The following is a 27,512-nucleotide window of genomic DNA, read 5'->3' as shown; positions in this document are numbered from 1 at the left end:
GAGAGTGTGTCTGTGCTGGGAGGTGGGGGCGGATGCTGCTACTCTGTGCGCTGCGGGGTGCCTACCCGCCACGGCGCGACCATCAGCAGACTGATTCCGAGAGTCGTATTCGTCGCTCTGTCTCTCTCGCACCCATACGGGACGCCCCACGAGTGAGAGAGCGACAGAGCGACGAATACGACTCTCGAAATCAGTCTGCAGAGAGAGGGGGGGGGCCCCGTGCGATCATTGGAGCTGGAGAGAGACGGCGAGAGGGAGCAACAGCCGAGAGCCCCTTCCCTTCCCTTCCCCCTCAACCCTTCACTTCAGTCCCTTTTCCACCACTCCTGGCTTTCAAGGGCCACACATCAGCGCACGGAGCAGAAAAGACCGGCTCACCCTCGCATTGTGTGTACCGTACACCGCAAAAAAGAGAACAAACAAAAACAAAACAGCCACGCCTGTTTAATTATTTTCTCGTTTCGAGCCCGACGAAATTCACCATCATCGGAGCAAATGAACACGCTTCAATTACATTAACTCCAAATTAACGACACTGCTGGACAGACTGGGCCCCGCGAGCGTGTGACCCCACCAATGGATTCCTCGTTCGGAGAGCAATCCATTGGTGGGGTCACACGTTCGGTTCGAGTCCCATTTAGCGACTCTGGAGCTCAAAACGCGTCCGGGATTTCGGCCGCCTCCACCGGTCTTCTGGCCCACTGGACGGCGTCCTGCCTTCGTCGGGGGGTCGCGGGGGTCACCCGTAAATGGATACGAAATTATCCCTGTGCGCCGGGTCGCGGGTTCGATCCCCGGCAGCAGCGCTTTTCAGTCAGTTTGGCTCCCCCTTCGCGGCGCTCCGATAATTGTAAAACGAGTCCCGAAGCAGCGGCTCGGCTCAGCCAACGCCCGGCGGCCCGCCCCGGCAGCAATTACAGGGCGTGCCGTCTCTCTCGCACACCGCGCAGCGCGGCAGCGAAGCAGCGAAGCACAGTGCAGTGTGGGGGACAGCGACGGACAGGCGGCCCAGCCAGCCTCCCACGCCGCGGCGCCAAGCCAAGCCAGGCGGCTGCGGGTTCAAATACCGCCAGACGACAAAAAAATTATAAAAAATGAAAAGTGAGCAGGAGAAGTTTTACGTGCAACTGCTTGCGAAAGCCCAGGCTGGCGCCATGTTCCAGTTTTCGCTGCTTCGAGAATGTTTAAGTACCCACGCACAGTGGGCCAGAAGACCGGCGCCGGGGGGCAAAAACTCTAGACTTGTTTTGGAGCTCTAGAGTCGCTGAACAGGACTCGAACCGAGCGTGTGACCCCACCAATGGATTCCTCGTTCGGAGAGCAATCCGTTGGTGGGGTCACACGTTCGGTTCGAGTCCTGATTGGCGACTCTGCAGCTCAAAACGCGTCTAGAGTTTTGGCCGCCTCCACCGGTCTTCCTTCGCCATTTAGAGACGGTCCCTCTGCGGTGCGACAGCCGCCCGCCCGCGTTGGAGTCTCCGAGGGGATGCAAAGTGCAATGTGTCTCATAAAATAAATCCTGGATGTGGATGGCCCAGGACTTCCAGACCGTGCCCCAGTGGCCACACACAGCACGGGCAAAACAGACACAGTAAAAAGAGCAGCATTTTTTGGGCAGGAGTGATTGACTCCGTCCTCTAGGCATTGAAAAGATACATAAGCCAACGGAATAACTGACAAAGTACATCGCAGCTTCTTTGCCAATGCTGCGCACTCACCTTAGAGAGAAGCTAAACAAATTAATTGACTTATCCCTTGCATAAAAACCTACAAATTACAACTATAAATGCAACTCTTACTCCAAATTAAAACTTGACGCACTGGTTGGCACTTAAAGATGAAAACAATATTTCAAGTCTAGTGCGAAGGACCTAGACTGACAGATTGGCAAACAGCACAATAGGTGCAATGATATATTATCCATTCAGCATATGCAAATTTGTAAATTAAATTGCAACCGTTGGGCCAAGTCCAAGAGAAGCAGCTATAATAATAACAAAGACTCCGTAACCACAACACTTAAGCATTCCTTCAGCTTGTTCGTTAATTAATAAACATCAATTTTTAATCATCACCTGACTTACAGTGTCCAGCTGTAGGTCAGCAATGATCCTTTTATAGTAAGGAGGGACAGACAGCACATCGGTCTGCAGGCCACCTTAACCCAACCCTGACAACAATGACAAGGAGTGGCTCTTACAGGTGGATTGTAAGACTGGACCGCCTCTGCAGGTACACCAACAACACGTCGCACACGTTCGCACAGAAAACCACGAGCCTCCGCTCCAAACCGGGCTGTGACACGCCGAAAACCGACCGCGTAGGCCTCCAAACCGTCAAAATAAACACCCCTCCAGCGTCCCCTAACCTGGACACGGAACCACCTGCCGTTAGGCCCGTGTCCAGTGAGGTAAATAAAGCCCCTCCACCGCGGCGGCGAGGCTCCAAAGCACCGCAAAATCAGCCTGACAACGCGAGGTTTGCAAACCTCCCGACGGGTTTCGGTCCAAACAACCCGGCGCCAAAGTTTTGGGCGTCGCGGGTGCGTGGCGGCGGTGCGGCGACGCCCTTGCATACCTGGGTACTCCGACGGGTAGCGTCCCCGTGTCCATTTTGCTGCTCCGTCTCAAATCGACGCACTCTCGCAACGAACCGCTGGGCTGGGCACTGTTATTCCTGGTCAGTGCTCGTCCACTCACAACACGAAGCGAAACTTAAGACCGCGTTCGCGTAATTTCAGCCGAATTCCATTCTGAACACATCACTAAACGACGAACGGACGGACTCCGCCTAGAAGTTCTCCCCTCCACCTCGCGCGACGGACACACCTCGACTCGCGCGCGCTCGCGGTCGCGGCGGCGGCGGCAGCGCGCCGACTGGAACGTTTGTTGTTGTTGTTGGGCGGTCGACGCCTCTCCGGCACTGCCAACAGCAAAAGCTAAACTCGGAACCCCTGCCGTGCGTACGCGCTACTGGCTGAACCACGGAAAGCACAAGACATATCGGGGAAGTTACGTTTCAATTCACCAAAGAGACAGCAATTTTCATTTACCTCGGGAAAACGAGTCTCATTCCAGTGTCTGGAAGCAGGCGAAGGTTGCGAGCAGGGTTTTTGTTTTCAAGCGAGTGCGCCCGAATGTAGCGCCAATTTCAAATTTATCCTTGACTGGTCAAGTCCAGGTGTCAGCGAGTGGATGTCTGTGACTCTTTAGTTTGACCCTCGTACTCTTTACACTGCCAAGGTTTACCGCAAAATTTTCTCTCTTTGTGAACTTCATAATAATATTATCAGAGAAACTGCTGACACTTCTTAAACAATGTGACTGAATGCGTGGATCAGAAAAGGAAAAGAAAGAAGGTTGTAGTTTTTGAAAAATATAATTTCAGGCAACAATAAAGAGAAACGCAATTCACAAGAGATTGCACAATCCTCGAAACATAATTGGAAAGAGAAGGTACTCTCATTTATGCCAGATAGGTAGACATCTCATAAAATTTAACTTATTTCATCGTTACCACTACATCTAGCACATCGGCACCCTTGTTTTCACTTAAATTACTATGAACATTACCACAGACAAAGGTATCCTGAAGAATACATTACTTCTATATATACAAAAACAAAGATAAAAATTTTACTAATGTAGTCATCAGAATATCTATGAACTGATTTCTTACGATTATATTTCAAGAGGACACAAAACATATTCAGCGATTTTGTTTCAAAACAATCTTTATAAAACAAGATTACAGCTTACAAAACTGGCCGGCTGCAAACAAAAGCTCATAAACAATCGTCATGATTCCTTAGTAAGAAAATCAAGTTTCCCATAACAACACATTTTCAACTGAATAAGCTATACAATTAACACAAGCAAGGGAAGTCAGAGCAGTCACATAACCACTTAATCAGTGCAGTTGAGTTTCAAAACAAACAATATTAACCAGAAAAAAAAAGGAATTCTAAAACCATCTCAAAAAGAAAAGGAGGAAACCGCACTGATAAAAATGCTAAGCTATTATTAAGAACACTACAGATTTCAAGACTCCCACTCAGTCAAAGTTGAGAAATGTCTTCAGCAACAAGTACGGTACGTGTTATAAGAGAGGTTCACAATGTCTCACAAGTGAATTTCCACTCTAAAACTTGAATGCTATCGAACTTCGATACTTTTACAACTTTGCAGTTAAGTTTGTAAGTTCAGAGAATTTTGCCACCATACTGTGACACACTTTTAAAACTTGACGATATACAGGACAGCAGCAAACAATATATTACTGTCAGCAGTTCAAAGAACAGCAGTTGGCACAGTTACACATAAATTTTAACCACAAAAATGGCAGGTAAAAAATGATTTCATCCAAGAAATCCTATACAACTACCAGCTGCAACACTTTGATTTCCTAAATTCAGTACAAGACAGTCCTCAAAACAACATAAAACTAAAAAATCATTTCCTTCCTCTTACTTTCCTTGGATTGCACAGTGAACAGTAACAATAATCTATCACAGGAAAGACAAACAGTCAGAAAAACTCAAAAGATAAAATTTTCAAATACGGTAAGTAGATTTTAGAGTGAAAGTAATTTAAGCTTTTGTTAAAATAGAAAGATAGTCCATTTTTTCAGTTTTTCATTTCAGTCAAGTACAACCCCCCACCAAGACTACAGTAATTTTATTGGGTTTTTAAACTTAAAAAACAAGTTTTTTTTTGTTTGTTTTTAAATGAATTGGGCTTTTATGCCACAAATGGTCTGAAAGGCCTCAGTAAATAAACTTGGGGAGAGGCCCTCGAGCCCAATGATTGGTGCACTATAAGCGAACAATTCTAGAGGGAATCCTAACTCATTGAAGTAGATTAGTTCAATTTTCACAAAAGCACAAAATCATCATGGTCAAAAAACAGACAAATATGGTTCAACATTTAACCAGTGGAAGATGCAAGGATTCATTCACTACTAAATGTAAACCAAAATCATTTTTGCTCATGTGTGGTTTGCTAACATGAATGAGGAGATGATAAATCCAACATCACTCGACTACATGATTTCAACATACTGTATTTGTTGAGGACCTCAATTTTTGTTCAGCTCAATTCGAAGCCTGCGTTTGACTGAAGGGCATACAACAGCCTTTCGCGAAGAAGATTTTCATTTTCAAAAGCTGGTAGTTTTAATAAGTTCATACATGTTGATGCTGTTGGCAATCTATCACCACCTCCACCATGCTGAATGCAAAATGGAGGATTCAATTCCTGAAACAAAGAACAATTATGATTATGGGTTTGATTTGTTTATCTTTTTGGCTGTCACATTTTTTTTTAACAACAGATAAAGTTAAAGCCCACCTTGAAACCTAACAATGGAGGTCTAGAGCAACTTGTAACAAATTTAAGAAGTTGGCGAAGCTGGATGTCAGTGAAATTGTGAACAACTTTCCAAAACAATCGTATTGTCTCATGATTTGTATCATAACCACCTAGGACATCAAAAATTTCATAAATTATAAGAATTTGACGGCAGAAGACAAAAAGATCAAATAGAATAAAAACTACCTGTGTAGTTAGTGTGATTTTTCAAATCTTCCACATCCACAGGAATCTCTGCACCAGAAACAAGAACTTGTACTTCCTTGTTGTTGAACATTTGAATCCATTCTAAAGGAATAACATTTGCTAACCCCTGCAAGTTAAGACAAAAAGAGTCACAACAAATGAAAAAACCAGAAGAGGAAAAAGGGCTGACTGAAAAAGACATGTACAGACCTGCCGGAAAGCATTACACTGTGCTCGGATTTGCTTATTCAATTTGTAGTCAGCCATTAAATGGATGTATTCCACTCGATTAACGGATGTTACAGGAATATTTGAGCCTCCTGGTTTAAGCTCCTCAACCTAAACCAATGAAATGAAAGGTGTTAATGAGGGACAGAATAATAAACCATACATGGGAAATATACATATACACTAAGCTATCATACCTTTGTCTCACCAAGCTCATCATTCACAACAGAGAAATCAAGACCCAGATCAGCAACATCTTCCTTGTAGTTTTTGAGGAAAAGGAGATTTTTGTACATGACAGGATCAAGTGATGCCAGGTGGTGCACACCAACATCAGAATTCCTTCCAATAAGTTTCGATAAGAAAAACTCTGCCAGGGGCAATTCAACTAAAAGATTCTCATATAAGCACTGGAAAAGAACAGGTTTCAATTAAAATGTGAAACAAAAAATAGATAGAAGAAAAAGTTTTTACCACTGTTTACTATACCTTTCCAAGAACTCGACCTATAAAATAGTAGTGACGTGTAAAATCTTCAACAATCAGATGCACATTGGGATTGGGATACAATAAATTGTCATTAGTTGTTCTAAAAAAGCCTCTATTTGGATCAAAGGCTGTTTTCAACAGTTCAGATAAAAATTCTCTGAAGAGTCCACCACCATCAACTCCAGCTTCTTCAGCTCCAGCAACATTAGTTAACTGCACTCTCATTTTGAGCCTCAGGTCAGGTTCTAGAAAACAAAAAAGCAAACATATGCTTCATGAATCTTTAAATTGCAATACATCACAAGGTATTCATAATAAGTAATAAAAACAATGACAATAATATTAAATAGAACAAGTAGACTCTTCTTCTAGAGAGAAAACTTGACGAACTCACCATTTTCAGGAGAGAGCTTGTCAAAGGCATCCTCGTATAAATGGGACCTTCTTACATTTAAATTTATAATTCTACCGAGGAGGAACTGAACATCCTCTCCCTGGTGTTCTACTTTGTCTTTATAAACTAGAGATTGGAAAACCTGAACTCTTTCCTGGAAGGCTACTAAAAATGGTAATTCCCTAAGAATAGTTAAAACCCTGACTTCTTTTGTTGTGAGAGGCGGTCCGTCAACTGAAACAAAGCAAACAAAATTAACAACTCATAACAACATTGCTACTAACCAAGTTTTAAAAGACAAGTTAGAGATAACATTACCCAGTTCGTCGCGAGTAAAGACACGGATCGTCTGGAATGGTCTATACGCTCTTAACCGTTGCCTACGAATTATGAAGTCTTTGGGTTTTTCCATTGGGATGACAATTTGCTTTGATATCCAGTGGTCTGTTGGACAGAACTGTCTTCTCAAATCACGTGCATGAAGTTGTTGTACAAGTCCAACCACCACCTGAGAAAAGGGGAAAAATTGAGGTAACTTATACAATGGTGATTTACAAGATAGAAAATAGAACTAAAACTCTAAATCTGGAGTTTACCTTGAAGAGATGTGACCACATCTGAGTGTCTTGAGCAGTAGGGGATACAATGGGATGGTCATGAAGAGTGGTCACAGCTGTGCGATAATCTTCCCGAACAGATGGCCTTGATTCTGGAAAGGCAAGCTCGACCAGGCCTAGGCTCACTTCCTTCAGCCGAAGACTTATGAAAATTAATTCATCTAATGTAAATGGCATAATTTGAGGAGGCACACCCAAAGCTGAAATACACCAAAAGAAAAACAAGTATAAAATGAAAATAGGGATTTTTTTTTTAAAGCAGAAAGTGTTGTAGTTTAAATCTTACCACTTATTTGATCAGAGTAAAACTCTGCATCATGCAGAGTGATCAGAAGCATGGTATACAGTGAACAAAAAACAGCTAACAGGGGGACAATCTTGACAGAATCATCTGGCGTAGTCTGAACACCTCTTGCAATTACATTTAGTAAGGGAGTGGCTTCTCCAAAAATAGATGTCTGGGTGACTGCCAAAACTGCAGTCCAAACTGCTCGCAAGAATGATGGTCTCAGAGCCAACAAATTTAAAATGCGGTAGCGATGAGTAGCTGATCGGTGTGAGACAAGAAGATTGTGGCAAACTTGACATAAAGGCTGCAGGATTAAAGGATCGCCTGCACAAGCTTCTAAAGAAGTCAGTAAAGTTTGCACTCTTGTTTGGTTATTGATGAGGAAGACACATTCTTCAATCACCTGAAACATTGCACAATAATAGTAAAAGATAGTTCAGAAGACAACAGGAAATAAGAACATTAGAATCTTACCTGGATTTCCTCATTGTTCACTCCTTTTCTCCTGTTGTCTATTTCGCAATCAGAATCATGGTCTGAATCATCATCAGCTTTCCGCTTGGCAGCAAGTGGCAACACTTGACTCATTTTAGAAGTTAGAGATGCTAGAATCTGAAGATAGCTCTGAAGAAATGGTTTGGGCATCATTTCATTTTGCCCTGAGTAGGAAAAGAAAATTAGTGACAGTTAAAGCAGGCAAATTTTTTCAAAGGCAAGGAAAAGAGTGACTTACTAAGATTAGACGGATCAAGCGTCAAGAAGGAGTAGAGCAGAACTGACGTGAATGGAACCACAGTTCGGAGATCATAACAGAGTGCTTCTGTCAGGGCAACAAATGGGAAACTGGAGAGCTGAGACAGGGCTGGCAATACAAATAGTTTGATTGGTTCTGTAAGCTGGGGGCAGAGTATGCTCTCACAGAATCCTTTCAATAAAATCACTCTGAAAATAGAAAATACGGTAGAGATTACACAAGGTCAATATTAGTCAGAATGCAGGCTACACTTGTGAGCAATAAAGCTACATGAAAGAAATCTCACTTTGAAAAATATTCTATTACCTAGTGTTATGGTCAGTAGTCTGAGAGACCAAATGTAGTGGTCGGACAAGCATATCTAGAAGACAGCCAACAAGTGGTGTAGGAGGATGTGTTGAGGATTCAAGTAATGGCGGGGTTCTGCTATCAAGGAGTTCTCTTACATATTGCATATAACCTTGGGATGAAAAGGAAAAATGAGTACGTTACATAACAATGTTTCAAAGTTCCTTGGCATGCAGCATAAAAGACATACCTTTCTCAACAAGGAAGGAATAAGTACTACTCATATGCTGGACAGCTCCATGAGCACCGAGGACTTGTTGGACATGATCCATTGACGTAAATACCTCTATCACTCTCAGTGGAAAGGTGTTGGCATCCTTTGAGCGTGCTGAGCATACATACTGCAAACTTAATAAGAGTAAGCGGCGCAATCGCCATTGCCATGGGTCACCAGCTTTCAGAGCTGCTCCATAAACTGCAGCTTTTTGTTTCAGCAATGCTTCAAGAATACTCGACTGTAATCCAACAACAGTAATGATGAGAATGTTAAAGTAACAAGATCAAGGAGGATTCAATGATTCAGTACTCACCAGCCTCGACTCATCTACATCTGGGGAGTAAAAGAATAGCAATCGCGAAGTGAGACCACACAAAGTCTTCCAATCAACATTGTTCCCACAACTCGACAATAAGCTATCAAATTCAGATCGTTTTGACCGTTTTTGACTTGTCCTTGTCAGAAAACTACGAACTAATGCTTGGATTACTTTGACACTGTTGAGCTTGCGTCTTTGTTCCTAGAAGAGCACATAAAAACACAAAGGTTAGCAAGAACTCGCACAGAAATGGTGCATGCAGATGCTGAAAGACAACACTCACCTCTCTTTTTTGACGTTCAAAATGTGCTCTACGAATAAGTTCACCTCTGTCCTCAACTTTGCTAGCGCCTCCAAGGGACTGCTGCGGCATGCGCCGGAACTCCCCATCAAAATTATAATAGGACATAGCTACTCTTCAAATTCTGAAAAATAAAAACACTTGCAATTTAAGAAATGGCATGAGAAAGACAAAGCATGAGTGACAAAAGGATAAAATATGAGATTGCGCCTCAATAAAAAAAAGAAGACATTGAACTCTGGTTGAATTATTAAGCAGGACTGTCATTTACATGTCTACCATGAAATACACAAAGATGACACGGATGACAAATAGACAAAGTGATGCATTGAGGTGCAAAAGATTTAGCAACTATAATATTCAATGACGAAGGTAAGATAAATTTCTTAAATTGAAGTTACTCTACACGACAGTTGACATAAGTCATATGATAACAAAACAAAAAACATAACCATTGTAGCAGACTAAAATAAACGGGCAAACAAAGGAAAACCTAACCTTGCCCTGGTGGTAAGTTAAACCGATCGGCAGAATGATGATTTTGAATCTTCACTCTGTTCGAAAAGGAGCCATCAAATGATACCGTGACATACCTTTGACTCAGCAAGTTTATTTACTGGTTCGTGTGTTGGGAAATTAACACAACTTGCATAATTTCGGCGTCGGCTGTTCACAGCAATTGAGCACGGAAAATTGTTTCTTGCTAAATTAAGTATTAAGAAGATACGGCTGTCCTTTCTCTCATAAAAATAGGGGAAATCCACGAGTCATTTTCAATCAAAGAGAAAATATAGAACGAGAAGAGGGCTGGCGAATCAGCAAAAAACAACTATGACTTCACTGCCTTTCAAGTTCGCTGTCATGTTGAACAAATGACTGTGTCGTCTGCTGTCTGCTATCCAAGCGCGAGCCATTCAACGTTTCAAATGCTGCCACACTGCCTAGTGCTTTTCTGCAGTTCAGCGGCAATGCCTGGGCGAAGCAAGAAAGAGAAAACAGCCAAAGATGTGGCTGTAGTACAAAACACTCAGTGCGAGTGTTCCATAATCCAGCTGATGGGCCGCGCCCATCTGCCTGCTGTCTGCTAGTGTTGTGGTCCGCGCCGCACAGTGGGCGAGTGGGCCAGAAGACCGGCGCAGGCGGCCGAAACTCTAGACGCATTTTGAGCTCCAGAGTCGCTGAACAGAACCCGAACCGAGCGTGTGACCCCCACCGATGGATTGCTCGTTCGGAGAGGATTGGTAGGGTCACACGTTCGGTTCGAGTCCCATTTAGCGACTCTGGAGCTCAAGACCGGACGGCTTTTGACCACCCTCATCGGTCTTCTGGCTCTGGCCCACTGTGAGTGTTCCGCCCCGCCCCGCGCCCGTCGCCTACATCGGCGCTCTTCGGGTCTAGAGCCAGCCAGTCCAGTGAACCAGCGAGCGAGTCAGCGATCCGGAGCAGGAGGACTGCGGAGGTAAGTTCTATCTGGCATCTCATTCCCCGCATCTGAGCAGCAACACCAGCACCAGGTTTCCACTATGGAAAAAGATGAACGATGGTGTTGCGCGCAACGTTTAATCTACATTTCGGTACTCGACGGAAAATGATTTTAATGCTTTTCATAGAACCATTATTCGCCTTTATTCAAAACAGCATGATTGTGTGGTATTGGAAAGGGATCGATTCGTTCAAAGAATCGCGTTGCGTGCTCCGTAGGCTTCGAAAGTTGTATACGAAGAAGGCGGATGGCGCTGAAATCCGCGCTGCCTGATTTCCTTCCGGTTCGCGCCAAACTAGATGCGGATGTGGAAGGTGGACAGGAAGTCGGGGGCTCGAGTGATGACGTGCTCGAACTCCATGTAGGAGAGCCGGCCGTCGGCGTCCACATCGCACTCGTCCACCACCTTCTCGCAAACCTGGAACAAGAGTATATTTTGCAGCGTTGAATATTTATCTTGATGAGTGACACTTGCCTGAGGAGGCAGGCGGTTCAAGGAGAGGCGGAGGTAAAAAAAGGGGGAGGAGGAATCGTCCCGGTTAGATTCCCTAGAAACGCCTACATGCCCCTGTAGGTAGGCAAAAAATACACTGGGGGCTCCTTAAACCGCGCCTGTGAGGAGCAGGTTGTACGTGTTGTCAAACATCTTAACTAGTAGCTGGAGCTAATGAACGTTTCATTCAGTGTATAAAAGAGACCACGCTGCTCCCTGCTTGTTATGGAAGTGGTATGGGACACATTTCCGCCGTCGCTAACAAAAAAAGGATTGTCAAAGAAACGCACCTGGGTCATTTCCTCTGGCAACAACTGCGACTGCGTGAGTAGACGCAACGTCTGCTGCAAGTCAGACGGACCAAGAAACTGGTCGTTGTCGAAATCTGAAATGAGAATCCGAAATGAGTGACCGTCTCGGCGCGTTTTGAGCTCCAGAGTCGCTAAATGGGACTCGAACCGAACGTGTGACCCCACCAATGGATTATTGCTCTCCGAACGAGGAAGCCATTGGTGGGGGTCACACGTTCCGTTCGAGTCCTGTTTAGGCCAAAAAAATCTTCCAGTACCGTAGATTTTGAAGGCGTAGTACACCTTGATGTCCCTGGGCGCGTGCTCGTTGAGAATGGACAGCATGTCCAGGAAGTCTTCAAACGACAAGTTGCCTTTGCCGTCGGAGGAGAACACCTCGCAGATCCGACTTTTGAATGGGTTCTCCTGAACATCGAAAACGCCGGTTACATGGTGCAGCTTCCAAGGGTTCTTCCACAGTCGCGCTGTGCATCGCAGCCTGGCAGGTAGGCAGCCCATCAAGCTCGGCGCTCTCTGTCGCTTGGAGTAGCGCCGAGCGGGTCCTCACATGCGGGATTCACAGTGTGCCAGAAGACCGGCGCCGGTGGCCAAAGCCAAAGTTCCAGCCGCGTTTGTGCTTCAGAGTCGCTAAATGGGACTCGACCCGAACGTGTGACCCCACCAATGGATTCCTCGTTCGGAGAGCAACCCATTGGTGGGGTCACACGTTCGGTTCGAGTCCCATTTAGCGACTCTGGAGCTCAAAACGCGTCTAGAGGTTTGGCCGCCTCCACCGGTCTTCTCACTGTAAATGTCTTACGGTGAAAGGCTGCACCAACATATTATGGTGGGGATTTTCTCCATAATACCAACAAAATTCGTCAAAATATCTATAAGGTACGGTGAATTCTCAATGGTATGTTACGAGGTCAGCTGCACCACCATAATATGGAACATTTTCACCATAATATGGAGAATCTTCACTGTAGAACATTTAGAGTGCTGGCCCACTGTGCGTCGTCGGGGACTTGCCCTGAGCTCCGGTAGCCGCTCCATGATATCTCTGGCGACGCGCACGTGCACGGCGTCGTCCTTGGTCATGGTGCGGGGCACTAGGTCGGGCTGCAGCTCACGGAACTTCTTGTGGACCCTGTTTTAAAAAAATATAGTGGAAATTCGACGCTAAATTCGGTAAAAAAGACTGATTTATTGAGAAAACCGAATAAATATTGGTTCAATCAGCTTGGTAATTTTCATAGTGCATCAAACAAATGCAGCTTGGTAGTTTTCATTGTGCATCAAACAAATGCAGCTTGGTACTTTTCATAGTGCATCAAACAAATGCAGCTTGGTAGTTTTCATAGTGCATCAAACAAATGCATCTTGGTAGTTTTCATAGTGCATCAAACAATTGCAGCCTCTAAGGCACCGTTACATAGCCAGTTGCGCTCCGTGAATGGAAATGAGTCGAGTCCACTCCGGCGCGAGTTTCCGAGTTTCCGAGGCTCACACTGTACAGTACCTACCGCAAGATTTCCTTCCGGGTGAAAAATGTACAGTCCTGGTAGTCGTTGAGTTGCTCCTCCGTGAAGGTGACCAGTTTGTTGCCCATGATTGCGGCTCCACTTGTCGGGCCGTGGGTTCGATTCCCTGCACTGACGTCGCCTGCAGAGCTTGCAGAGCTTCTAGAGCTTTCAGAACGCAGTCACTACTGGTTTCGTCCTTGCTTGCGTCCCCCTGGAACTTTGGCACAGCGCGGTCTGCAGCGCTGCCTCGTAAGTGGGCAAATATTCCCACAATGCACCAGTGTGCAGTGGGCCAGAAGACCGGTGGGGGCGGCCAAAATCCCGGACGCGTTTTGAGCTCCAGAGTCGCTAAATGGGACTCGAACGGAACGTGTGACCCCACCAATGGATTGCTCTCCGAACGAGGGGTCCATTGGTGTGGTCACACGTTCAGTTCGAGTCCCATTTAGCGACTCTGGAGCTCAAAACACGTCTAGAGTTTCGGCCGCCGCCACCGGTCTTCTGGCCCACTGTGACAGGGTGGAAACGTCAGCCTGCCTACGTGGTGTTGCAGCGGCCTGGCACCCTGTTGCTGGCGTCGCGACGGGGTCCTCACTGCGCCCCGCTGCCCGGAGCCCGGCCGAGCGGCGCGGGTTGCCTACCTTTGTAATTAGCCCCGTCTCTCTCTAGCACGCGTCCGAGGGCGTCTGTCGCTCCTCTCGCTCCCGCCAGCGACTGGAAGTGCGACAGAGAGGGAGGGGGCGCCTCGGACGCGTCCCACCGCTGAGTGCGAGGGAGACGGCTGGTGACCCGGACGCCGACTGGGTGTGGCCACTCAGGGGTTGACCAGGTGGGGGCGGGGCACAGTGGGCCAGAAGACCGGTGGCGGCGGCCAAAACCCCGGACGCGTTTTGAGCTCCCGAGTCGCTAAACGGGACTCGAACCGAACGTGTGACCCCACCAATGGATTCCTCGTTCGGAGAGCAATTCATTGATGGGGTCACACGCTCGATTCGAGGTCCATTTAGCGTCTCTGGAGCTCAAAACGCGTCTAGAGTTTTGGCCGCCTCCACCGGTCTTCTGGCCCACTGTGCGGTGTACTGTACGGGTAGGTGTGGCTCACTGCGCGTGGCGGCGTGGCGCACTACGCGGCGGGCTGATTCTTAAACGGTTCCTGTCTCTCTCGCACCCCTACGGGACGTCCCATGCGTGCGAGAGAGAGCGCCGAAGCGCGGTTTCGTTATCAGCCTGCAATGCTTCTTCTTGGCGCGTGGCGTGAGCCTCTCACCCTCAGCGGTTGTGTCGGGGAAATGTAAGTCTTAGCGTGTTTCTTACTTGGCCGAATAAAATTGTGGACTTAAATGCTCAAACCTTGCATTCTTTTGGTCAACACGCTGCCTTCTTTTGCGGCAACACTGGATGGACCAGGAGGAGGCGGTCGAAATCCCAGACGCGTTTTGAGCTCCAGAGTCGCTAAATGGGACTCGAACCGAACGTGTGACCCCACCAATGGGTTGCTCTTCGAACGAGCAATCCATTGGTGGAGTCACACGTTCGGTTCGAGTGTTATTTAGCGACTCTGGAGCTTTAAAAGCCTACGGGAGCGCCTTGCGGGTAGGCAACGCCGTGCACCGCTGTCTAGCGGGACTGCCTATCCTAGCTTCGCAGGCGCTGAGTGAGCCGACTCCGAACATTGCTTTTCTCACTCTTCTCTTCTCTTCTCTCTCTCTCTCTCTCTCTCTCTTTCTCTCTCTCTCTCTCTCTCTCTCTTGCACTCATTGGGAGCCCCGTTGAGTGCGAGAGAGACAGAGCAAAGATGTCCGGAATCAGCTCCTAGGCCTCGCACTGCGCTGCATGTTACGCCGTGAGAGCCGTCCAATTGCCTTCGTCGCTCTGTCTCTCTCGCACTCATGGGCCGTTCCGTACGGGTGCGAGAGAGACAGAGCGACGGCACGTGGCAATTATGCCAACGGTACCGAAGTGACGCAGTCGCGGAGGTCGACACAACAGTCAAGTTCGAGCTAATCGAATGCGGCCGCTAGCTCCGCTGTCACGTGTGTGGTCAAGATGTGCTTAGCGATTCGGTAAACAATGTCCCCCCTTGCATAGTGGGCCAGAAGACCGGTGGAGGCGGAAAAAACTATATACGCGTTTTGACCTCCAAGGTCTCTAAAAGGGACTCGAATCGAACGTGTGACCCTACCAATGGATTGCTCTCCGAACGAGGAATCCATTGGTGGGGTCACACGTTCGTTTCGAGTCCTGCAGCGACTCTGCAGCTCAAAACGCGTCTAGAGTTTTGTCCGCCTTCACCGGTCTTCTGGCCCACTGTGTTCTGGGCGTGTTGTTCGGGAAGGGGCAATGAAGAAGACCGTTTAGGTATCAACGTGTATATTAAATAAAAATAAATTAGAACGACACGACATGAGAACGACACTGGGGAGCAAAAACCTATGTACAAATGGATGGCTTTGCTCTTCAGCTGGTTACATTACTATGTACAAGGCACACGAACCACTCAAAGTCATTGGAAATCGTTGCATTTTATCTTTATTTTTCTCTTAAACAAAAAAAAAACAATAAAACGATTCAGCACTGTTTATCACAGATGTACCGTATAAGAGCCACACTGCGGTGAGAGAGGTAAACACAAAAAAATGACACATTGTTTCAAAAAGGAACGTTGTTAACCTAAGACTTATTGCTACGGTTTATTTACAACTTGACGCGAGACTGGCGTTCCCACACATTCCACACAGGAAACTCCGACTTACTCTAAGAAATACAGATCAACTTAAAACGTAGTGGGTAACTTTTCCTCAACAACAGGACTCAATGCTCTCAATACTTTTCGATCACAAAATTGTCGTACTCGTCGAACGCGCGCTTATTAATTAACGTTATTAATTTACTAGATGAACTCGCTGGCGCTTTGACAAAGGAATAGCGGTACCTGCGTGCAACGTCAAACTACTGTACACTGTCAATGCTCCAGCGAGCGCGCTCCGTTAACAACTAAACACAACCATACTGACTAATTCCAAACGGTAACTGTTCGTTACAATTATTGCCGTCGCTCGGGCAACGATGCAATCAAGAAAAATCGTTCGATTCTTATGGCTAGGAAATGAAAGGGAAGTAACTAGGGAACTAGAATGTACACATTTACAAATAAGGGCAGAAAAACTCATCGTCCGCCCGGGGGAAAAAAATCATAATTTAAAAACATAAATAAAACCTATCTCAAAATGTAAAGGACTTTGAACACGTCGTGTTCAAAGTCCCTCAGTGTCCACAGAGGCCTGTTAGTTGACAGCAGGCTGCGACCTAACCTGTTCCAGTGCCCCAGTCGAGATAGCATCAGCCATATGCTGCTTTGGGAGGTCAGCCTGGCGGCGCGGCGCGGTGAGTCATGACCAGCGAGGAAGCGGAGGGTACCAACTTCGCAAAAAAAAAAAAATTAAAAAAAAAAAAAAGATTTAGGCGTTTGCATCTCTTACGCGGTTTGGCGTAGTGTGCGCTTACGCATTAGGTACCTAATTTAAAAATAATTCGATTAAATGATTTTGTATTGTTACGCTCGCCGCTCAAGAGGCAGCGACGCCTGAATTTGAATTTATTTTTGGGAAGTTGGCAACCTCTGCGGGGAAGTGCAGCAAGCGGTTCCGGCGGGAACGACTCTTTTTTTTTTTTTCTTTTTTTTTTCTTTTTTTTTTTTGGTAATACGGATTGCAACGGCGGAACGATGGTGGTGGAACGACCGAGGCAATGATCGCGGTTATGCAATTTTGATTCACGAACGCGAGTCAACCCGGGCGGCAGAATAGGAGCGATTCAGTGTCGCACTGTTGTTGTTGTCGTCGTGGTTGTTGTTGTTTTTGTTGTTGTTGTTGCGGTGTTGCTGCGGCGGGAGGTCAAGTCGAGCCGCGCGGCTCATGTGTGTGGGTCCTAGCACTCCTTTTGCGCAGCGAACATATACGGACTGCCGGCACGCAAACGGTGACCGAGTGCGAATATGACATGACGTGTGTGTGTGTGGTTTTGTGTGTGTGTGTGTGTGTGTGTGTGTGTGTGTGTGTGAGTGTGTGTGACTAGGCCAGGGCCCTGACTGCAGTGACGGGGCGTCTATTGAGTGGAAGGAAATGAAGGCGGGCGTCCAGTCCTCCTCCTTCAAATCAAAGGGTCCGGGGAGCGCTGCCGCCTCTCGGTCGGCCTTCGAGAGAGTCTTCGAGAGACGCGCCGGAAGAGAGGGCGTCTAGGAGAAGTAGTCTATGAATTTGACCGGAAGTGACGTCATCCTGGCGCCACTTCGGCAATTTGGGTTTCGGCACGCCTAGTGTGCTTCCGACTACGTCGCGGTACTAAAAATCGGTTGTGGGAACGGAAACTAACTCGAAAGGACAAGAAGGAGACGTAAGTGTTTTGCTCGAAAAGCGCAGCGTCGGTCATCCAGTATCTGTCTCAATTATTGCATGCATACAAATAACCAAAATAAATATAGATTTATCGCCCTTAGTTTGGTAGAATCGTCTGCTGGACGGACGACGCTTCTGCTCTGCCAAACAAAACACTGCCGACTTTGGCAAAGTGTCTCCAGACCAATTTATCACTCCCAGGTGACGGAAGTGGGAGAGAGAGAGAGAGAGAGAGAGAGAGAGAGAGAGAGAGAGAGAGAGAGAGAGAGAGAGAGACCGAGGCCGGCCGGCGGCGACCTCGGGGTCATTGCGCCTCTCGATCGAGCTCTCAATGTATCGCTGTATCGATACCGACCCAGTGGTCCTGCCCGTGGCGCCGCGTGGCGCGCTCCTTCGGCCTTCGAGGTCAGCCGGAACGGAAGAAAGGGGAAGAGGAAGGAGGAGAGAAGACAACGGAGAATGCGGGGTAAAAAGGAGGAAAGGAGATCTGCCTGTCACGCCGCTCCGCAGAGCGCCGCAGAGCTGCGGAGCGCCGACGCTGCGTGCTCGGTGGCCTCGACACCTCGCCGTGGCCATGTCGGCCGAGCCCGCGTCGATCCGCTCGAACTTCTTCCATCAATAATCGGTTCAGGAAGGAAGGACGCAGCTTCCACAGTGGGCCAGAAGACCGGTGGAGGCGGCCGAAACCCGAGACGCGTTTTGAGCTCCAGAGTCGCTAAAAGGGCCTCGAACCGAACGTGTGACCCCACCAATGGATTGCTCTCCGAACGAGGAATCCATTGGTGGGGTCACACGTTCGGTTCGTGGCCCTTTTAGCGACTCTGGAGCTCAAAACGCGTCAAGAGTTTTGGCCGGCTGCTTTTGGAAAGCCGCAGTCACGCCGTTGGCGTTGACCCCGTGGAGGCCGTGGAGGCCGGCCCGCTGTGACCAAGCGATTGGCCAACCGGACATGCCGAGAGGGTGGTCAGGGTCTGACCACCAGCCGACTGGCCGCTCTCTCTCTCTCTCTCTCTCTCTCTCTCTCTCTCTCTCTCTCTCTCCTCTCTCTCTCTCTCCCTCCTCTCTCTCCTCTCTCTCTCTCTCTCTCTCTCTCCTCTCTCTCTCTCTCTCTCTCTCTCTCTCTCTCTCTCTCTCTCTCTCTTCAGGGTCTCGGTGGGCGGAGGCAGCGAGCCGCGTTCCCCGAATCGGATGGGCAGAACGCCCCGTTTTTCGCCGTGCGAGGACTGCAGGGAAAACGGTGGGGGGGGGGGGCAAAACTATTTGAGTTGGCATCCCGAGTAGTTCGTAAATTGGGAAGTATTTAGTTAGTAAGCTTACGAATGCTTCAAATACTTAGTCACTTCTCTTCTCTGATAGGCCTCAACTAGGTTTTGGGAATGAACTATGAATTCAAAAATAACAAAGTTCTACAAAATCGCAAGGGGTTTTCTATCCAGACTATGTCCTGTCCAAGTCGATATAAAACGTCTGCGACACTGGAGGAACGCCCCTACAGTGTGGGGCCGGGGATGGCCGGCCGTCGGGCCCCAGGGACAATGGACGCCCTTGTCACCTACACTGCCTACACGGACGGCGACGCGCCGCTCCCGACGACGCGCAGGTGATGTCTCGGCGTCTCCGCGTCCGCCCATGGCAGCCCATGGCGCATCGCGCTGTCGTCACATCAACCCGATCGGTAGTGTGTGCGTGCCTACGTGTGTCGTTGTATCTACATGCGAGTGTGTCAGTGTGTGTGTGCGTGTGTGTGTGTGTGTGTGTGAGTGAGTGTGTGTGTTTGTGTGCCATTCATAACTCCATGCTGCGAATAAGAATGCCGCTGACAGTGACGGCCCATACCGACTGATGCAGCCCGACGCGACCTCCCTCTCGGGGGCACCTCCTCCGCGGCCCCCGGGCCCCCTGGAGGGAGCCCCGCGGACCCTGTGGGGCACGGAGCGGCGCACAGTGGGCCAGAAGACTCGGCGCAGGCGGCCCGAAACTCTAGACGCGTTTTGAGCTCCAGAGTCGCTAAATGGGACTCGAACCGAACGTGTGACCCCACCAATGGATTGCTCGTTCCGAGAGCAAGCTATTGGTGGGGTCACACGTTCGGTTCGAGTTCCTTTCAGCGACTCTGGAGCTCAAAACGCGTCCGGGATTTGGATCGCCTCCACCGGTCTTCTGGCCCACTGTGCGTGGACCCTGCGGGGCACGGAGCGGCTCGGAGGCTGCGCCGCACAGCGGGCTTTCCTGGCGGGATATATAGGTCAATGACTAGTCGGTGTCCTGCCCCCCTGGAGTCCTGCGTCCTGCGGCCACCGCGGCCAGGGGCAGGAAAGCCCCTTCCCCCTCCCTCCCCTCCCCTCCCTCCCCTGCCAATCCCCTCCCCTCCCTCGGAAGCGGGGTGGCCGATAATAACCCTCCCAGACAGACGCGGCCCGACCTAGCCCTACAAAAATGCAGACGGGCTAATAAGGGACTTCCTCCACGAAGGGCCAAGGGCCGCCGAGGGCCGTAAGCGTGTCAAGGGAACGCCCCATGTCTCTGTCGCACTCGCGGAGCGCCCCGCACTGCACAGTTTGACTCCGAATGATGGAGAGAGAGAGAGAGAGAGAGAGAGAGAGAGAGAGAGAGAGAGAGAGAGAGAGAGAGAGAGAGAGAGAGAGAGAGGCGGGGGTGGCGGAGGACGCCGACGCTGTTTACCCGTCGCGTCAACGCGTGTCACCCTCGCACATGACCTTCTCGTTTGATGTTGCAGCGCCCTGCGTGCATGTGTGCGTTTTGCATGTGTGTGTGTGTGTGTGTGTGTGTGTGTGTGTGTGTGTGTGTGTGTGTGTGTGTGTGTGTGTGCGCGCGTGAGTTCGTGACACGAATCGTCTCCGCCCGGTGCCGCCGCCCAAGCCGCGCGCGGCCCGCCGGCCTCGGCGGCCGGCCCAGACCGATTCCGAGAGTCCTTTTTCGCCGCGCTGTCTCTCTCGCACTCGTGCGGCGCCCCGTTCAGGTGCGAGAGAGACGGAGCGACGAGAAAGGACTCTCGGAGTGAGTCAGTCCGCAGAGCGGACACCTGCTGGTCGCTGCTCACTTCCAGTGTGCCTCCAGCCGGCGTCGCTCCGTCTCTGTCGCACTCGTGGGGCAGCTCAGGGGAGTGAGTGAGACAGGGCGACCGGATTAAGAATCCCTCAGAAAGAGGCGGCCGGGCGGGGGACTCGTGTCCGCGCCGCCGACGATGTAACTTTGTTGCGGAATCGCCGCATCGACTTGAGGGGCGTGCCTCGAACCGAACGTGTGACCCCACCAATGGATTGCTCTCCGAACGAGGAATCCATTGGTGGGGTCACACGTTCGGTTCGAGCCCTGTTTAGCGACTCTGGAGCTCAAAACGCGTCTGGCGTTCTGGCCGCCTGCGCCGGTCTTCTGGCCCACTGTGCGGTGGCGGCCCCGCAAGGACGGGCGGTGCAGGGCGGTGCCCCCCGCCCCCGCGCGACCTTGGTCGGGCCGAAGAGCGGCTCAAGGCCGCCAGACCGCGGAGGGCGCGAAAGTGCCGCGAAAGGGGGGGGGGGGGGTCACTCTCCGCCGCGCCTCGCGAGGTCGACGCGACCGTCGCCAAAATGGGAATCCCCTCAAGGGGAAGGTTCGCAGCGCAGAACCGCCTGCCTGCGCACACCACTGTGCTGCCGCGACACTCTAATCCGCCTCGCTGCTACACTATAGCGGAAGTTCGTTGAGGATTAAAACTAGCTTTTTACAGTGGAACGGCACCGCGGAAACGGTCAGACCGTTTACAGACAATTGGCACTCAAGAAAGCGGACAGGCGCCGAGGCGCCGCCGACCACAGGGGAGTCCACTGTAAGTCACGTGCCCGCTGTAGGGCTCACAGCACTTTTCTCGAATTCCCGCAATTCGAATCGACTTTCAAAAACTGGCATTTCTCACTTTCTTCTTGCGTGGCTCAGCCCCTCACCAAGGCTGTGCGTTGGCGTATGAGGCTGGAGGAATCTGGGTGCTCCCAGCACACCTCGGGGATGTCGTTCTTCCTGGTGAAGCCCCCAGGCTGTGCGTTGGCGGGTGAGGTTGGTGAACAGGGTGCTCCTAGCACACCTCGGGGATGTCGTTCTCCCTGGTGAAGCCCCCAGGCTGTGCGTTGGCGGGTGAGGTTGGTGAACCGGGCGCTCCTAGCACACCTCGGGGATGTCGTTCTCCCTGGTGAAGCCCCCAGGCTGTGCGTTGGCGGGTGAGGTGGTGAACCGGGTGCTCCTAGCACACCTCGGGGATGTCGTTCTCCCTGGTGAAGCCCCCAGGCTGTGCGTTGGCGGGTGAGGTTGGTGAACCGGGCGCTCCTAGCACACCTCGGGGATGTCGTTCTCCCTGGTGAAGCCCCCAGGCTGTGCGTTGGCGGGTGAGGTTGGTGAACCGGGTGCTCCTAGCACACCTCGGGGATGTCGTTCTCCCTGGTGAAGCCCCCAGGCTGTGCGTTGGCGGGTGAGGTTGGTGAACCGGGCGCTCCTAGCACACCTCGGGGATGTCGTTCTCCCTGGTGAAGCCCCCAGGCTGTGCGTTGGCGGGTGAGGTTGGTGAACCAGGTGCTCCTAGCACACCTCGGGGATGTCGTTCTCCCTGGTGAAGCCCCTGCCGCCGTCGGGGCCGCGGGGCATCCTCATGATGTTCTCGGGGATGCCGGCGCCGGACAGCCTCCGCACGGCGGCGTGCTCGGGGTTGCCGCCGGTGGGCTGGCTGGCGGAGGCCGCGGCGGCCGCCGCCGCCGCGAACAAGACGGCCGGCTTCCTGGACAGCTCGGCGGAGTTGCGGCGCGGCCCGAAGCCGGCGGGCGCCGGGCCGGTGGGTGAGTGCGCGTGGTGGTCGTGGTGGTGCGAGCACGCGCACGAGCAGCAGTCGTGGTGGTGGTGGCCGTGGTGGCCGTGGTCGCCGCCGAGCCCCAGCGCGGCCATCCGGCGCAGCAGCTGGTGCTCGAGGTGGTGGCCGGGGTGGCCCTGGTGGGAGCCGCGGCGGCCGCCGAGGTAGCCGTCGTCGTCGACGCCGCTGCCGGTGGAGGCGGCGCTGCCGCGGCGGCCGCCGACGTAGCAGGGCCCGGTGCTGGCGCCGCTGTCACGCCGGCTGCTCATGTCGGACCCGGCGGAGCTCTTCCGGGACCGGAAGGACCCGTAGCCGTCCGAGTCCGAGTCCTTGCCGGCGGAGCACCGGCGCAGCGCCGTCATGCCGTGCACGCCGTGGACGCCGTCCAGGATGAAGGCCGCGCTGTTGGAGCGCGAGGAGCGCCCCGAGCAGCATGACTCGGACCCCGAGTCCCAGCCCGCCGACATGCGGCGGCCGCCCAGCGTCGGCACGCCGGCCAGGTCGAAGGACGCCGCCGAGTTGCTGCGGCTGCGGGAGTACTCGGACCCGGAGCCGTACAGCGACCCGGAGCTGGGCGCGCGGTGGTAGTGGAAGCCGTGGTTGTCCTCGCAGCCAGAGTCGCGCGAGTAGCGCCGCTGCAGCCAGTGCTTGGCCACCGGGCTGCCCGGGCCGTGGAAGTCGAGCGGCGACGACCCGCGGCGCTGCTGCAGCGACCGGATGTAGCGGTGCTCCTCGGCCTCGGAGCCGGACGCGTCCTCGGGGTGCTTGCCCAGGATGTTCTTCTTGTTGGCGGCGCGCTTCTTGGCGGGCGGCGCGGCCGCGGCGGGCGCGTTGAGCTCCAGGACGCGCATGCCGCTCAGGTCGCCGGCGGCGTAGCGCCAGTCCCAGTCGCGCTTGGCGACCGCCACCAGCGCGGACTCGGTGCGCACGAACTCCACCAGCGCGGACACGACGCCGTGCATCTCGGGGTGCTTGGCCACGAAGGCGCGCACGTCGGCGGGGATGGGGTTGCCGGGCCGCAGGATGCGCACCAGCGCGATGTCGCCGCAGCACCGGAACAGCTCGGCCACGCTCTCGATGGTGGGCTTGTCGTGTGGCAGGTTGATGGCCACCACGGTGCGCGACGGCGTGGTCTGGTCGTACGCCGGCAGCGGGTCCACCCGCCGCAGCTTGGTGCCCGCCTCGTTCACCTCCAGCTTGGTGGACTGCTTGAGGGCGTGCGCCACGACGCGCCAGTCGCGCGCGATGTGCTTGACGCGCTTGAAGCTCGAGATGAGCTTGAGGCTCACGTAGCCCTCCTTGTTCCTCTTGACGTGCTTCAGCAGGAACGCGTCCTTGGTGATGTTGACGTCGGAGAAGTAGAACTCGACCTGGTCCACGATGCGCTGGCTGAGCTCCTCGTCCGGCGGTTCGAACGGCGGCAGGTCGTCGTCGGCGGTGGCCGCGGACTCGGCCGGCTTGGCCGCCTTGACGGCGACGCGCGGCGCGTCCTCGGTCTCGGACCCCGTGTCGGAGCGGTCGCCCATGTTGGCGGCGTCGTCCTTGTCCTTGTCGCGGAGCGGGCTGTCGGCGGACCGGTCGCTGTCGACGGACGACGTGGACGCCAGGCTGTCGGTGGTGTCGCGGTGCCGCATGGGCGGCGGCAGGAACGTCCCCGGCGACCGGAGTACCACGTGCACGTCGTCGTCGGAGTCCTCCGGGCTCTCCGGCACCGTCTCCGGCACCGCCTCCACCACGGCCGCGGGGTCGCCGTCGGGCTTCGCCGAGGGCACGAACTCCGGCGCCGTCGGCTTGAGCGACGTCCTGGACAGGATCTGGTCCGTCTCCGTCTCCATGGCGACGGCGGGGTGGCCGCGGTTCAAAGTTCAAAGTCACTCGACGTCTCGGCGTCACTCGGGCGGCACTCAATGGCGTGTCACTCGCGTGTCACTTCCGTGTCACTGGCGCATGTCACCCGCTGCGGCCGACTTGCCGGTCGCGACTACGCGGGCTCGCGGTGCTCGCGGTACTCGCGGTGCTTCGCGGTTCGCGCGTTGTTCCGTACGAGCGATGCTCTCGCGATGCTCTCTCGCTGCCTTGCCGTGCGTGGCGCGGCGCGGACGCCTAGCAGCGATCTGCCAAGTACTGCTCGCGCCTAATGGAGCGGGGCCTTTTTCTACCGCCCCCCACCACCGGGCCGCCGGCCCCCTCCGCCCCCCGCCCCCCGCCCCGCCAGGCCCCTCCGCCCCCGCCCCCCGCCCCGCCAGGCCCCCTCCGCCCCCACCAGAGGCAGCGTCTGGCCGCGGATCGCGACCTACCCCAACGCAGCGACAATGCGCTGCAAGGCCCGGCCCGGCTCGGCTCGGCCGGTGTCTGCAAATATGTACCGAGCGGATCGGGGCCAAGTCTCATCATCGCCAGCACTAGTAACATCAACATCATCATCATCAAAGAGGCCCGACGCGTTTTGAGCGCCAGAGTCGCTAAATGGGACTCGAACCGAACGTGTGACCCCACCAATGGATTGCTCTCCGAACGAGGAATCCATTGGTGGGGTCACACGTTCGGTTCGAGTCCTGCTTAGCGACTCTGGAGCTCAAAACGCGTCTAGAGTTTTGGCCGCCTCCACCGGTCTTCTGGCCCACTGTGAGCCACTGCCCTATCCGACGAGGGGCCGTGGAGCCCCCGGCGGGGTAGGCATCCCGCTCCACTGGCGTGCCCGCTGTGCCGGCGGTTGCCTATTGCCCGCCCTGCAGGCGCCAAGGCCACCGTGTCACCGTCACCGCCGTGGCGCGGCGTGGCGTGGCGTGGCGTGGCGTGGCGTGGCGTGGCTCGGCGGGGCCGATGCGTGGCCAGAGCTGATTGCTGCTCGAGGAACAACGCTGTGCATCGCAATAGCTACAAATCTCCAGTCATGACGCCCGCGCGGCGCGGCACGGCACGGCCACTATCGTCATGAAACCTCAATGCCATTGTTTACGGAAGTCCAGCAGAGTCCGGTGGCCGGGCTGGCCGAGCGCAATGACCCGCGGATCGGGCGGCCGCGGCACAGTGGGCCAGAAGACCGGTGGAGGCGGACAAAACTCGGGACGCGTTTTGAGCTCCAGAGTCGCTAAACAGGACTCGACCCGAACGTGTGACCCCACCAATGGACTCCTCGTTTGGAGAGCAATCCATTGGTGGGGTCACACGTTCGGTCCGAGTACCATTTAGCGACTCTGGAGCTCAAAACGCGTCTGGAGTTTTGTCCGCCTCCACCGGTCTTCTGGTCCACTGTGCGCGGAGTAAACACGGCGGGGCACGGAGGATGCGAGGAGGAAGCGGACAGCGGACGAAAAAACGGCGGAGACGGAACCGCGGCTGGAACCGGAACACAGTGGTTTTGCCAGGAGACCGATGAAGTTGTCCTCTTGCACATTAAATTCACTATACTGTAGCTGTTCAGCTAAATATTACCTAAATTTAGACGTTTTAAAATAATTTGAACTCTTTTCTCTCTTGCTGTGCATCACCGCCGAATCCGCCCACACTTGACTTGACTCAGGTGTGGTGCCAAGGTTCCCAAGGCTGCCAAGATAAGGCGCCCGAACCGTGAGGCCGCCGCGACAGTCGTGACCGCCTTTCGTTATCAAGGCGTCCGACCTGGAGGGCGAGGGCGCACAGTGGGCCAGAAGACCGGCGGGGGCAGCCAAAACTCTAGACGCGTTTCGAGCTCCAGCGTCGCTAAATGGGACTCGAACCGAACGTGTGACCCCACCAACGGAAGCTCTGCGAACGAGGAATCCATTGGTGAGGTCACACGCTCGGTTTGAGACCCATTTAGCGACTCTGGAGCTCAAAACGCGTCTAGAGTTTTGACCGCCTCCGCCAGTCTTCTGGTCCACTGTGGGGCGCCAAGAACCGCCTAAAGCACGGGCAGATCCAGAGCCGGCTTCTGGGAGAGGCAAAGTAGCAATTTTGTGGCTTTTTGCCAAAATTTTCGGCCGCTAGGGAGGGGTTAATGAGGGATGAATTGTCTCCCTCCCCCTCCCTCTCCCTCTGGTAAAAAAGCGCCCGGAACTGTCCGGAAAACGGAGAGCAAAACAGGCCAATTACTCGCGTCGTGTCAGTGTCCACAATGACGTCACTGGAGAGCCTCTTCCGCCAGTTCCTGGTTTCGTTCTGGCGGTTCTGGCACCGATTCCGATCTAAGTGAATTCAGGGACGGTTTCAAGCGGTAGAACAACAGCGAAAAGGTCTCCCCCAAAGGTCCTCTGGTTCCGCCCCTGCCCATGCGACATCGTCACACAGTGGGCCAGAAGACCGGTGGTGGTGGTCAAAATCCCGGATGCGCTTTGAGCTCCAGAGTCGCTGAATGTGACTCGAACCAATTGTGTGACCCCACCAACGGATAGCTCTCCGAACGAGGAATCCATTGGTGGGGTCACACGTTCGGTTCGAGCCCCATTTAGCGACTCTGGAGCTCAAAACGCGTCTAGAGTTGGCCACCTCCACCGGTCTTCTGGCCCACTGTGCGCCGGGAAGGCCCGGAGGACACCGCGTCATATTCTGGTCAGGTGCTGCAGCGTCCGCGGCGCCCGCAATGTCACCGGATTCCGAAGGAGCGCTCTGTCTCTCTCGCACCCTCACGGGACGCGCCGCGAGTGCGAGAGAGACAGAGCGCTCCTTCGGCAGTGTAGTGCCGCATTGGCAGCGCGGCGTTGGCACCACTGACTCGCTGCAGGCCGATTCCGAGAGTCGTTTTCGTCGCTCTGTCTCTCTCGCACTCGTGCGGCGTCCCGTGTAGGTGCGAGAGGGACAGAGCGACGAAAACGACTCTCAGTGTGCTGGCTGCGTCCGCTGCGTCGGTCCGGTCGCTCACTTCCGGGGAGCCGCGTCGTGACCATACGTGGCGCAGCCTGGCGCAGGGGAACACAGTGGGCCGGCAGGAAGGACGCACACCTTGTCCGGCGCGAGGCGGGGCGGGGCGGGGCGCGGCGGGGCGAGGTGGGGCGGGGCGGGGTGG

At 52.8% G+C, this 27,512-nt stretch overlaps 4 protein-coding genes across 9 annotated transcripts in view; all 4 read right to left on the bottom strand.

Moving 5' to 3' along the window:
- LOC117648048 (CD109 antigen) overlaps window positions 1-2,861 on the bottom strand; it is a 43,302-nt gene extending 40,441 nt beyond the window's left edge. For both annotated transcript variants that reach the window (XM_034390209.1, XM_034390210.1), the window contains exon 1: window positions 2,578-2,861. In XM_034390209.1, coding sequence (XP_034246100.1) covers window positions 2,578-2,612 — 35 coding nt within the window. In that variant the 5' untranslated portion in view covers window positions 2,613-2,861. The remainder of the gene's footprint in view (window positions 1-2,577) is intronic.
- Window positions 2,862-3,359: 498 nt separating this feature from the next.
- Window positions 3,360-10,606, bottom strand: LOC117648199 (ubiquitin-protein ligase E3C). Of its 2 annotated transcripts, none has more exons than XM_034390539.1 (17): window positions 10,105-10,606; window positions 9,494-9,635; window positions 9,205-9,411; window positions 8,865-9,129; window positions 8,633-8,786; window positions 8,306-8,514; window positions 8,047-8,231; window positions 7,570-7,975; window positions 7,263-7,483; window positions 6,985-7,174; window positions 6,667-6,900; window positions 6,273-6,517; window positions 5,981-6,193; window positions 5,766-5,894; window positions 5,556-5,682; window positions 5,349-5,479; window positions 3,360-5,255 (listed from the first exon to the last, which is right to left on the bottom strand). In XM_034390539.1, exons 2-17 carry the CDS (start codon window positions 9,617-9,619, stop codon window positions 5,088-5,090), a joined length of 3,210 nt encoding a protein of 1,069 aa, XP_034246430.1. In that variant the 5' UTR covers window positions 9,620-9,635; window positions 10,105-10,606; the 3' UTR covers window positions 3,360-5,087. The 2 variants fall into 2 exon arrangements, with proteins under 2 accessions (XP_034246430.1, XP_034246431.1); XM_034390540.1 differs by lacking the exon at window positions 10,105-10,606 and adding an exon at window positions 10,010-10,098.
- Window positions 10,607-11,140: 534 nt separating this feature from the next.
- LOC117648102 (calcium and integrin-binding family member 2) lies at window positions 11,141-14,116 on the bottom strand. Of its 4 annotated transcripts, XM_034390322.1 has the most exons (7): window positions 13,845-13,885; window positions 13,521-13,537; window positions 13,304-13,468; window positions 12,810-12,927; window positions 12,056-12,203; window positions 11,778-11,872; window positions 11,141-11,412 (listed from the first exon to the last, which is right to left on the bottom strand). In XM_034390322.1, the coding sequence occupies exons 3-7, from the start codon at window positions 13,387-13,389 to the stop codon at window positions 11,290-11,292; spliced, it is 570 nt and encodes a 189-aa protein (XP_034246213.1). In that variant the 5' UTR covers window positions 13,390-13,468; window positions 13,521-13,537; window positions 13,845-13,885; the 3' UTR covers window positions 11,141-11,289. The 4 variants fall into 4 exon arrangements, with proteins under 4 accessions (XP_034246213.1, XP_034246210.1, XP_034246212.1 ...); XM_034390319.1 differs by lacking the exon at window positions 13,845-13,885 and adding an exon at window positions 13,945-14,116 and having other exon boundaries at window positions 13,304-13,537; XM_034390321.1 differs by lacking the exon at window positions 13,521-13,537 and having other exon boundaries at window positions 13,304-13,520; window positions 13,845-13,894.
- Window positions 14,117-21,147: 7,031 nt separating this feature from the next.
- LOC117648045 lies at window positions 21,148-24,536 on the bottom strand. The gene is made up of 2 exons (XM_034390201.1): window positions 21,776-24,536; window positions 21,148-21,692 (listed from the first exon to the last, which is right to left on the bottom strand). The coding sequence occupies exon 1, from the start codon at window positions 24,361-24,363 to the stop codon at window positions 22,264-22,266; it is 2,100 nt and encodes a 699-aa protein (XP_034246092.1). The 5' UTR covers window positions 24,364-24,536; the 3' UTR covers window positions 21,148-21,692; window positions 21,776-22,263.
- Window positions 24,537-27,512: the final 2,976 nt, after the last annotated feature.

This window comes from Thrips palmi, unplaced genomic scaffold (genome assembly GCF_012932325.1).
Source record: "Thrips palmi isolate BJ-2018 unplaced genomic scaffold, TpBJ-2018v1 HiC_scaffold_3, whole genome shotgun sequence".
NCBI lineage: Eukaryota > Metazoa > Arthropoda > Insecta > Thysanoptera > Thripidae > Thrips > Thrips palmi.
The sequence above is the reverse complement of the archived record's forward strand: the minus strand, read 5'-3'. Positions and strand labels throughout refer to the sequence as shown.

Coding starts and splice junctions, on each gene's coding strand:
- LOC117648199 (XM_034390539.1), bottom strand. CDS start 9,619: ATGTCCTATTATAATTTTGATGGGGAGTTCCGGCGCATGCCGCAGCAG. Junction 6,194..6,272: donor TAGGTCGAGTTCTTGGAAAG/GTATAGTAAACA, acceptor GTTCTTTTCCAG/TGCTTATATGAGAATCTTTT. Junction 5,683..5,765: donor AGTGTAATGCTTTCCGGCAG/GTCTGTACATGT, acceptor CTTAACTTGCAG/GGGTTAGCAAATGTTATTCC.
- LOC117648102 (XM_034390319.1), bottom strand. CDS start 13,389: ATGGGCAACAAACTGGTCACCTTCACGGAGGAGCAACTCAACGACTAC. Junction 12,204..12,809: donor AGCGGCTACCGGAGCTCAGG/GCAAGTCCCCGA, acceptor TTCGATGTTCAG/GAGAACCCATTCAAAAGTCG. Junction 11,873..12,055: donor CTACGCCTTCAAAATCTACG/GTACTGGAAGAT, acceptor TTCTCATTTCAG/ATTTCGACAACGACCAGTTT.
- LOC117648045 (XM_034390201.1), bottom strand. CDS start 24,363: ATGGAGACGGAGACGGACCAGATCCTGTCCAGGACGTCGCTCAAGCCG.